Below are 12,224 nucleotides of genomic sequence, written 5' to 3'. Positions count from 1 at the left end.
AAAAAAGGAGGGAGGGAAGTAGAGAAAGAAAAAGGAGGGAAGGAAGGAGAAAGAAGGAAGGAAGAGAGAGAAAGGAGAGAAAGAAAGAAAGATGAAAGAAACATGAAAGAAAGAAAGAAAGAAAGAAAGAAAGAAAGAAAGAAAGAAAGAAAGAAAGAAAGAAAGAAAGAGAAAGAAAGAAAGAAAGAGAGAAAGTAAGAAAGAAAGAGGAAGGCGAGGGCGAGGGCGAGGGCGGGAGCGCTGAGCGCCGCCCTCCTCTGCAGCGTCCCGGGCACGAGCCGGCGGAGGCGCCCGCAGGAGCTGAGGCGCGGGCCCTGCGGGCCGGGCCGGGCCGTCCGTGCCTGGTACAGTCTGCGGCGGGGCAGCCCGCGGCAGGAAGCGCCAGTGTGCGCGGCCCAGGCGCCGGGGAGCGCCTTGCAGAGGAGCCCGAGCCTCCGAGCCGCCGGCCCGGCCCCGCCCGCAGGCTGGGGCGCACTCCGGGCGCGGCCGGGGGGAAAGTTTGGAGTCTGCGGGGCCCGGGGAAGGGGGGGGGCGGAGCTGCCGCGCCGCGTCCGCCGCGCCTCCTGATTGGCCGCCCGGCGCGGCCGCTCCCTCGGAACGAAGGCGGAAGCGGCCTGCGGGGGGCGCCCGCGGGCCGGGGCTCGGGGCATGCCCCCGCCGCCGCCTCCCGGGCTCCGAGTGCGCAGCCTCCGGCCGCCGGGGCCAGCGGCGTCCCGGGGCCGCAGCCCTGCCCGGCGGAACGGCGCCCGGCCCCGACGCCCCGGGGCCCCGCGATGGCCTGTGGAGTCCTGCCCCCGCCCAGGTACTCGCGTCTGTCTCGGTTCTTAGGGGCCCGGCCGCTCCGCGCGCGGGCCGGGGCTGCGCCCGGGGGTCCGCCGGACACAGTGGCGTGTGCCCGGCCCGCGCCGCCCGTTGGGGCCGGCCGCGAGTGTAGCCGCAGGCGGCCCCGGGGCTCCCGAGTGCCGGGGAAGAAGAGCAGCAGGACCGGGCGGCCGCGCAGGAGGACTGGCTGGCGGCGGGGCCGGGGCGGGGGGCGCCCGCCAGCCTCGCTGCCCCCGCGGACCTCCCCTGCCCCGCACGGCCGAAGCAGCCCCGGCGCCAGCCGCGGCCCTTCCTGGGCCAAGGCGGGGCGTCGCCCGCGTACCCCCACACAGCACCTTGCACGCGGGGTGCAGCCTGCCCGGCCCACTGCGTGCGGGCTCCAGTCTGGCCGAAGCCGGGTCCTGAGCCGGCCGCGCGTCCCGCGTGGGGCTGCAGCCGCGCTGCGGCGCCTAGGACCGTGTCCGGCAGCTCCGGGGCCGCTGCCTTGCCCAGGGCAAGAGCCAGCGCGCTGTCGGCTTTCCCTTAGGACTGGCCAGGAGGATATGTATCTATAGAGAGAGAGAGAGAGAGATATATAATATATACATATATATGCATTTATATATATGTAACATATATATAATTTATATATATGTATGTATGTATTTATATATATAATTACATACATATTTCTATATGAGATTTATATTTGATGCTAGAAGCCTCGTGAATACACGGGTGACAGATTCACGCTTGAGTTTTAAGGGTAGCTACGTGGTCAGTCGGATGAGGCCAGGAGGCGCGGGAGGCCACTATACAATAACCCATCCATTAAACGTGAGGAGTTTGTGACCCAGGACGGTGGCGGGGTCACAGGAGAGGAGGAGATCCCTAGCAGTAAGGTTGTGAAGACAATCAGGGGGATTTGACAAAAGATTGGATGTGGAAACAAGAGTCAGTACTGAGGACCACACACAGGTCGGCACCCCGGAATGCCTGGAAGAACCGAGGTGCCCAACACCAAGGGGGAAAGGAAGCAGTGAGGAAGATTTGAGGAGAAAGCTAAGAAGCTCAGCTTGAGCCACATTGGTAGGAGATACACTTGGCCACGTCTCTTAGATACTTAGAGGTATGAGGCCAGGAGAAAGGGAAGTGCTAGATTATCGATCGAAGTAGCATCTGCATAGAGATGGTCATTGAATCCATGGGAGTTGACGAGCTTCTCGAGTGAAATAGAATAGAAACAGAAGCAAAAAAGGCCCAGGACAGAGATAGGTGGGACACCTATAGTGAAAAGGAGTGGCTAACCAGACATCCAGCAAAGGAGATTGTGGAGAAGTCAGAAGGTAGGAAAATAGCCAATATAAAGTATCAAGTGAGAGAGAGGATGGGAGAGAAAGATGAATATTGTCAAAGGCTACAGAAGGGAAAAAGAGGATTAAGAAAAAGCCATTAGATTCATCAATTAAGAGAGCATGGATGACTTGGAGGCCACACGATGCAGACATTTTTCAAACATCTCCAAAGCAGGAGTTAAGAGCAAGAGATAAATCCTAGCATTTTCAATAGTCTAAGACAGGTGGCAGACATAATCTTCAGGTTATATGAACTTCACAATACTCCTGAGCATATACTACACAAGATTGAATTGTAATTGGGGAATATTTAACAAAGTAAATGAAAATTCAATTGAACATAAACAATATTAATATGCTATTTCTAAGACAAGATGTGGCTTGTGAGGATTCTTATGAGGGCTAAGTGACTGTTCCCATTTCTATTCAAGTTTGACACCACTGGTCTAGGATACTTAGAACTCTTAACAAGACAACAATTCAATGAACTAATAGCAGAGAAGGCTAACGCCTAACATATTCATTCATTACCCCTTTCCCATCATTCAGCAGGGCTACAAAAGTCAGTTCACTGGCTTGCACCAGAACTCAACTGTCTCCCTCAATCTACTCTCCCCTACCAAGTGCTACAAAAAGCTAAAAAAGCAGGTACTTCTTCAAGCAAGTTCTGTAGTATGGCAGTCTTCTGTGCTGCAATAGAACATAGGCAGACATTTAAAAATCAGAGGGAAGTGAGGCAGAACACATGAGGCATGCTACAAAAGAACCCATTTTAAAATGGAGGGCAATTCTGTTCCCCTAGATGTCAATTAGTGCCGAGACAGAGGGTAGTAAAAACGTGAATTGTTAGCATATGAGGATCCTGAGATAGCTTTGAAGTGAAACTTCCAGGGAGAAAAAAAAAATGGGAAGGGGTCAAAAAGGGAGCAATACAGGAAAATATAGGGGGGGGACAAAAGACTAGAATTACTAAAAATCTCAGAAAATTAAAAAAATCTCAGTTAAAGGAAAACAGAGAATATAATAATAATAGAGAATAATATGGCCTCCAGATCCACTAAAAGTATAGATATCTAAAAATAAATTTTGCTGACAAGGGAAAATTAATCAACATCCTTATGAAGCAGAGCACTATGGAGAGTCCTAAGAGATCTTGCAATAACATAGGATGTTCTAAATAGTTTAAAAGAGAAGTAAAATTTGTGAAGCATAACTTGTGAACTATACAACAGAAATAATTGATAGAATAGAAACCATTCAAACCATGATGACATAGCATCAAAACACACACACACACACACACACACACACAGAATAACTGATTGGAAATAAAAAAAACAAAATAATCTCAAGACAGAAAACAATAACATTAAAAGAAAATTGATCTCCATTTAAGCAAAGCACTGATCTCAAAGACGGGATATAAGTAGAGACAACTTCAGTATTATAGGTCTCCCAAAATAACATAACAGGTAAAAAAATCTTGAATGCTCACTATGCAAAAATAATAATACAAAAAAATCATCCAGAACTTCTAAACAGAGAAAATAAAGTGCTTATCTAAAAAAAAAACAATTATCTCCTCCAGAAAAAACAAATAAAAAACATGCTTCAAAGTATAAGACATTATGATTAACAAGCCAATGACAAACAAGAAATTCTGTGAGCAACCAATAGAAAGACTTTAAGAAATAAAGGAAAACAAATTCAAATAACATGATTATTCTGAACTCACCAGAAATCACATGATGAAATAGAAAAATGTGTTTTAAAAAGCAAACAAGCTCAAGATATAGCTCAAAATGATGTATCCTTCAAACTTGAACTTAATTATTAAGTAAAAAAAGACAAGCATTCAATGAAAAGAGGCATTTTAAATAATCATACAAAGAAAATCAGAACTGAACAAATAATTTATTTTTCACGAAACCTAGCAATAGATAAACAAGAAAAGTAAAGAAATGGAGCAACTAAGAACAACAAAACAAACACAGAGAAATCATTAAAAGATTTTTTTCTTTAAAATATGTGAAGACAAGGGTAAAAACCCAAATTAAGTGAAAGTAATGGAGAAATAACATCCAGATATCATGGATTAAAGCTTATAACACTCCACCTAATATTGTTGTGTTGTTTTGTTGTTTGTTTGTTTTTTTAAAATGGGACAGAATTACAAAATGGAATGACAAAAACAAAAAATAGTGGAGGATGAAGATAAGGGAAGAGATCCTTATCAAATCAAGGAAAAATAACTCCCTTAGTTTCTCAAGGAGAAGAGAGCCTAGAAGAGAATAGGTAAAGAGACAAAGGAAGGGATTTAAACAGGAAAAAAAGAAAAAAAAATTATTTCAGTGGTGGGATGCAGATACCACTGAAAAATGCTGTTATTGGGAAAGAGATATATCTGGTAAAGGAAAGTGGGAAATTTATAAAGGGTATAGTTAGTATTTTGTGCTATGAGAAGTGGAATCAGAATTCCCAGGGTCAAATGATAACCAGAAGAACATGGGGAGGGATATTTCCAGGTAAATGACCATGGGTAGAATAAAGCTAAATAATGAACTGCACAATAATGGACATAGAAAATTTTCCACAATGAGGCAATACTCTCTGATCTACCGGAACTGGCATTTCTAAGAGTTAGGCAAAACAGAAAAGGGTTGCTAGTGGCAAGATCTGCAAGAAAAAATATAGAAACTGTATAGAAGAAGGAACCCAAATCAAGTACAGTAGGTTTAATTCCCTAAGAAATACAATGAATAAGAAGGATTTAAGTTATAAGGACCATGAATCAAAGAATCAAGGTCTAGAATAGATCACTAGAGAAGATAAATCGAAGGGAATGGGGGGAGGGGGAGAGCCTTTTAGAAAAAGAAAAAACTAACAAATGGAAATAGGTTGAAAGGGGAAGAGAGGGAGGATTTTGTTTGACTACTTAACTGGGGGGGGGGGAGGAAAAATATTAACTAACTAGAAAAAAGGGGATCTAGTTAGAAAAGAGTATTGGGGGGGCAGCTAGATGGCTCAGTGTATAGAACACTGACCCTGGAATCAGGAGGACCTGAGTTCAAATCTGACTTCAGACAGTTAATAATTGCCTAGCTGCGTGGCCTTGGGCAAATCACTTAACCCCATTGCCTTAAATGAATAAATAATGTTTTAAAAAAGAGTATAGGAAGGTTGGATCTGGGCATAAGGGGAAGAGAATTGAGAAAAATAAGGTTGCTATGAAGTAAATTATGCTGAAATAACCTAAGAGACAAAGTATTTTTGTTTGCAGGGGGAGAAAAAAAGGGGAAATTCTGACTTGAATAAAAAAAAAGACAAGTGGAAGGAAAAATAACCTAGCTCCCATAACATCGAATATGAATATATTAAACAGTCCAATAGGACGAAAAAAAGATAACAGTTTTGCTATGGAAACAAAACCTGACTCTTGTTTACAACACACACATATACACACACGTGTATACACACAATTAAAAAAGAAATAGGATAAAAATGAGGGACTGCAAAAAATTGACTAAGCCATCAAGTAATTTCCCAAATGGATAAATTATATTATCAAACAAAGCAAAAACAAAAATTCACAGAATTTAAAAGAATAAATAAGGAAATTACATTATGTTGAAAATGAAAAGAATCAGATAAATCAGTATTTAACTTATTTTCTTCCAAAATCTTAATCTCTAAGTCAATAACTGTTTTACAAGAAAATGTAGCAGCAGGAGATTTTTATATTCCTCTCAGTTTTGTATAAGACTAAGAGAAAGATAAAAGGGAAAATATCGAGTTGGACAAATTGCTGGAGAAACCATGGTGAAAAGACATATTTCTTTGTGGTAAGACCTGATAAGGAATATACATATTTTCATCACCACGTGGAACTTTTACAAACATTTATCATGTTTTAAGGCACAGAGACATTGCAAATAAACTTTAAAATGTAGAAACATAAATTCATCCTTTGAAGACTATCATGTAATAAAAATGTTAATCTATTCAGGGAGGACAAATAAAATACACAGATTCAATTCTAAAGTTAACATTTAAATACTAATTAAAACAAATAAAATAGTAATTATATGAAAGAAAATTATAATGATGAAACAGCATGCCATAATTTCTGAGATGCAGCTAAAACAGTTTTGAAGGGAAAACTAGATTCATTACATTTGCATATGAACAGAATAGAAAAAATATAACTTAGATACTAGATCATTGATTACATATCACTCTTCTTAATAAAAGTCATTTTTATATTAGAAGGCAACTCTTGGGGCGGCTAGGTGGCACAGTGGTTAGAGTTATTGGCCCTAGAGTCAGTAGTACCTAGGTTCAAATCCAGTTTCAGACACTTAATAATTGCCTAACTGTGATCTTGAGCAAGTCACTTAAAAAAATTTTTTTTAAAAAAAGGCAACTCTTGCATTTTCCAGTTTTTAAAGAGTAAGACCTTCTTATCTAATACTCTAGTTCTGCTGATCTACCTTTATCTCACCTGACATGATACTGACTCCCAACTCTTCCCAGATTCTCTCTCCTTCTCTTGCTTTTCCTAGGCTGAGGTTATTTCACTTATATCCCCTCAAATCATTTCAGCATGTTGGGATAGTTACCAAGAGCAAAAACTACTATTAGGGGGATTATCCCCCCTCCCATACCATGGCTTATAAACTCCCATGTATATATTGGCTGTTTACAAATTAATCATTCATACTCAGTTAATCTAATCTTAACCAAAACATTCACTGAAAACAGAAAACAAACACTCAATAGTTAAATCATATTTAACCAAAATTCTCAATTATGAGGTTTTATCCTTCCATTTTTCAAAAAAAGACCATGACATCAGGGAGGTGATGCCATGACATAATCATGAATTGGATTTGAATGAAAAGATACTGTGCTAAGTCACCAGCTTCGCTTTCTTCTCTGAAGCCATCTGGGTACAGTGGCCAGAAATGAATCAAGATGATTGGAGATAGCCCAGGATGCAAGATAATCAGGAATAAGTGACGTGCTTAAGGTCATATAACTTTCTGAGATGCGGCTAAAACAGTTTTGAGGGGAAAACGAGATTCATTACATTCATATATGAACAAAATAGAAAAAATACAACTTAGATACTAGATCATTGATCATATAACTAGTATCTGAGGTCAAATTTGAACTCAGGTCCTCCTGACTAAAGGACTAGTGCTCTATTCACTATCATCTAGTTGCTCCAAGTTCTCCATTATACTCTCCCTACAATGCAGATAATGTCAAGTAGAACAGCATGTATCTGAGGTCTTCGGGTAAGGAACACTTGTAGGCAACTCACAATTCTGGAACAGTGCACTTTGTTTTCCTCTTTCTCTTTCAGGAACCATCCATAGAAGTTCTTCGATGAGCATAGTATAGCACGATGAATGTTGAATATGTTTCCACTGCTAACCTGAGTGAATCCACTTTTGGGCAGTAGCTTTGACTCTCTGCTTTCCAAGCATTTCCTCAGTTTCTCTGAATTTCCGAGCTTTTTCCTAGTTCAGCTGGACTTAATATTTAGTAACAACTACAGTATACAACGCTTCCAGCTTTGGGCTGAGACCATGCCTTCAATCAAAGTAATGTAAGACTCTTAGGAAAAGGAAAAGATCTATAGGCTAAAGTTGGCAAGAATTTTGCTACTTCTGTTTTTTTGCAGAATTCTCTTACAAATATTGTATAGCAATAGAAGTATCTTCTTTTCTTCTCGCAATGAATCATAATAGGAAGTGAAAATTTTTTTATTCCTTATTCTTTTTCGCAACCAGTCAAAATTAAGTTGTTCTATTCATTCTTGTCCTTGTTCTTCTTAGGAGTAGATGGCAGTAGAGAACAACTTCTCACTGGCCAGCCAATCTGCCTGGAAATGTATCATTCTCTTTGACACAATTCAAAAATCTGTTTTTCACCTCTTTTTTCCTCTGAACTTTTCTTGGTTCAGCACTATGATACTTTTATAGCAAAACAAATTCTCATCTTCTGTCTATGATCAGGTAAATGACATTTGTCTTATTCTAGTGCCTAGATTTCCCAGGTTATTAAACTAAAAGTTCACCAATTTTTCATTTGCAAACCACCAAAGCAAACAATGTTCTCCATTCACTCTAATGCCCTAGAGCTTGTCATATACAAATGAACAAATTCTGTCCTACAAATGGAATTTTAGTTGTTTGTTTGTTTTTTTGCAAGGCAAATGGGGTTAAGTGGCTTGCCCAAGGCCACACAGCTAGGTAATTATTAAGTGTCTGAGACTGGCTTTGAACCCAAGTACTCCTGACTCCAGGGCCGGTGCTTTATCCACTACGCCACCTAGCTGCCCCTCCTACAATGGAATTTTGAGTCAAACTTAGCTCAATCTCTTCTCTTAGAATTCTGAGGTAGAATTATACCCCAAAGAAGTTACTATCTAGGTGGCCTTAACAACTGCTCTTCTCGGAAACAGATTTATGCTTCCAGACCACTGACTTATCAAGAGTTACCCTACATTCATAATATGATTTCAGATATCTCCCCCCTTTTGGTTACCCACCCCTAATTACATATCCTTCTCTAGATGTTGAAAGGGACATGATGCCTTTTGAAGTAGATGACCATAATATTCAAAGCACAGTACGGCCAGGAGAGATTACAAAAAGACTATTTTCTTCTTTATTCTGAGTCCAATATTTCAGTATGAGTATATATCATGAGATCATATTTGTTTTTTTGGTTACCAGATCTTACTGTTGACTCATTTTTAAACATGAATTCTTAATTAAATAAAAATTGAAATAATAAATCAAATAAAAATTGAATTGAAAAATTAAATAAATAACATTTTAAAACTAGTCTTTTGATAAATAAAAATTACAGAATAAGTTGCAGATAAATTAAAAATGACAAAAACTGTTTCCCATGTTTCTTAATATATAATACATATAAATACTTACAGATATACATGTGTGGTTGTAAGAAATTTACAAAGTGATAAATTAATAATAGACGCAGCTAGTTTTTCTTTAAGAAAACTAAAATGATAAGAAAACTGGCTGATTTCAACCAGATGTTAGTCAACAATAGAAAGATATCTTATCAGTCTAATGGGGATTGGACAAATTAACTTTTTGGTCCATAGGCAAGAGTAGACCAGTTTTAAATCAATGTTCTTTTCAGCTCTATATATCTCTTATCTATGATTCTTATCTATGAATCCATTATTCTCGGATCAATCAACAAATATGTATGTACCTGCAGAATGTACTAAGTGCTCTCTGAAGAATACAGTAATGTCTTTTTGCTTAGGAATTTGCCACCTAACCAGACATCAGATGAAAAATATATAAAAACACAAATTGAAAGATTGCTATGAGTAGTATTGAATGTTAACTCCTGCAGTATTTCAGGTCAAAGAGTGATCAATGCCATTTACTCAGATTTTTTTTAAATGTCAATTTCTAATAAGGAGGACAAAATAATTTTGTTTCTATGAAGTCTAGATTTTAATGATTTTAACTCAAACTATTTTAGTGTAAATATTGCTAAAACATACTTTATTATGATTTTATCCAAATTTAATGTTTATTGTTGACGAAACCTTTAAATTTCACCAATGTGTCCTGAGACTTAGCAGAGACACTTGGCGGGGGGGGGGGGGGGGGGGGGGGGGGGGGTGCCTAATTAATATGTCCTTCAATATGCTTTGCTGTTTTGCTAAAACGTGTACACAATTATTTCCTGACTGTTCATCAGTTTCACCTTCATGGTAATGAGCTACAATTCATTTTATTTAAATAACTCAGACAGTACACGCACTGTATAAGTTCTAAAAAAATTAAAGTACTGTTAGTTCTTTTCCTGGAATAAGGTAGTTAAATGCTTCCCTTGAACAATATGATTCTTGTTAAAGTGAAAAAACTCACATCCTGCCTCAGTTTCTCAGGAAGACATAACTTGCCTTAACCAGGTGATCGCTTCCAATTGGAAACATTTAATTTAGTTTAATCTATGCTAGCTAAGGTTACTAAAATGAATCCTATAATGAATCCATCAAACCATACTTAAATTTTAAGCAGACATTTTGCTACAAATTAATTTTTTCAAGCAGCTATATACTAATGTCAAATGTATTTTCCTTCTAGTTCTCAAGAAGAGGAAAGACCCATGTCACCTTTTTATTTAAGGTATATTTTTTTTATTTGTTTGGGAGGTAGAGGAGCTTAAGAGTTCTTTTAATGTATTTATTCATTTACTTTATGATGTATTCTGAAACTTGGGCTACATTAACATATATAGTCATCAGCCTCTTTTATTTTCTAATGGGGAACTTAAAAACTTTCCAACAAACAATTGAAAAGGCCAAAAGATAAAAATACAGATGTGACAGGAAATATCCCACTTAAAACTTCCCTAATTATTCTGCTCTTCACTATTCAGCTCACACTATTCTCTTCCATTCTATTATTAGCAGAATGTAATGAGTTGGCCTCAAAGACAGGAAGACCTGGATTTAATTCCTCCCTGTGACAGATACTAGCTGGGTGGTTGGACAAATCACTTCACCCCTTTTGTCACAGGCAACCTTATTAAATTGAAGAGTCAAGTCAAAAAACAAGTCAACAAGACTTTAAGTATCTAAAGTCTTTGAAAGACTTTGATCAGTGTATGTGGTAACCTGAACTGAGTGAGGCTTAGGTTTCAGATAAGTCAAGCCGATAAGCATTTATTAAGAGTGAGGCATTGTGCCAAACTCCAGGGATACAAAGAAAGGCAAATACAATCCCTGCTCTCAAAGACCTTCCAAATTAAGGAGAGAGAGATAGCATGCAAACAACTAAGTACAAACAAGATAAATTAGAGATAATTTCAGGAGAAAGAAATGAATCTTCTAAAGAGTGTAGAGGAAGTGGTGAGTTGGTCAAGAATCTGGGGTTCTAGAATGCTTGGATCAGGGGGAGGGTAATAAAGGAGTGGTTAGTTAATGGGAGTTGGAGAATGATGCTTGAACAATGACAATCAAGACTTCAGAATCACTGGAATGGGGGAGACTATGATGGATTAAGAATATGTGAGTTGTAGAATGTGTTTGGGTAGCTTATCATCATCCTTAGTAATTTGAACTCAGGGTAAAGTCTTCCAGGGTTTCAAAGAAGGAGAGGGTAAGGGGTAAACTCAGACTGGGTAGAGATGGACTGTCAGAAAATGCTAGGAGAGAGTACAAATGAATGGCTAATCCAGGAAGATTGAGATGCTAGAAAGCTCCCCTCTTTCCCTGGCAAGGTGGCAGACACAAAGCAGGTACAAATCTGCATTAGTAGAAGGGAATTTTCTCATTTCGAGTTCTTTTCATAATAAGTCACAGGCTTGTCTTTCTTACGCCTTGCCCACAAAAAAGGCTATACTATGGCATATGAATATATACATGTCTGATCACCAGAAAACTGGTCATCATTTGGTGAATGGGGGTGAGAAAGAGTATAGCAACTCATAAAGATTTGTTGCTAAAGCAAAAAGGCAAATGGAGCCTGTCATGGAATTGCTTATAGAGTATGTTACCATAATCTACAATGGTAGATAATTCATACCATTAGAATCATAATCTTTTGAAGTATTAGAGAATATATGTTCATATTTCATATAAGCATATATTTACATATTCATAGCAAATATTCATTATAAATTATGTCTATAAATATATATTTATAACTGGAAGATTAAAAAGGTCATCTTTTTGAACCTCATTTTTCATTGGAGGAAACAGAGATGATATTACCTCCCCAAGGTCACATACAGAGTTGATAGCAGCAAGCTTCTGACTCCACATCTGCTGCATCAAGCTCTCATGTGTGGCCTAGAGGAGGCCACACTTTGGACAGTAATTTAGGATTTAGAATAAATACACAACAACTAAATTTGCCATAATCATCAAGTGTGGGAATTCTTTTTTCAGAGTCCTCCATTACCAGTTGGTGGAAAATGTATTTTGCAGGTCCTTATCCCTACATTGAGTAAAGACTGACCACATCAGGGGCAGCTAGGTGGCACAGTGGATAAAGCACCGGC

General features: G+C 39.3%; 1 protein-coding gene across 3 annotated transcripts in view; it reads left to right on the top strand.

The window, feature by feature from the left end:
• Positions 1-738: 738 nt before the first annotated feature.
• The window catches only part of FAM13A (family with sequence similarity 13 member A), a 107,422-nt gene continuing 95,936 nt past the window's right edge, over positions 739-12,224 (top strand). The window contains exons 1-2 of one of the 3 annotated variants that reach the window (XM_074228150.1): positions 739-802; positions 10,304-10,345. In XM_074228150.1, the coding sequence (XP_074084251.1) occupies positions 774-802; positions 10,304-10,345 (71 nt within the window). In that variant the 5' untranslated portion in view covers positions 739-773. The remainder of the gene's footprint in view (positions 803-10,303; positions 10,346-12,224) is intronic. The other 2 variants (XM_074228153.1, XM_074228152.1) reach the window with 2 other exon arrangements.

The sequence above is a fragment of the Macrotis lagotis genome, chromosome 3 (assembly GCF_037893015.1).
Source record: "Macrotis lagotis isolate mMagLag1 chromosome 3, bilby.v1.9.chrom.fasta, whole genome shotgun sequence".
NCBI classification, from domain to species: domain Eukaryota; kingdom Metazoa; phylum Chordata; class Mammalia; order Peramelemorphia; family Peramelidae; genus Macrotis; species Macrotis lagotis.
The sequence above is the reverse complement of the archived record's forward strand: the minus strand, read 5'-3'. Positions and strand labels throughout refer to the sequence as shown.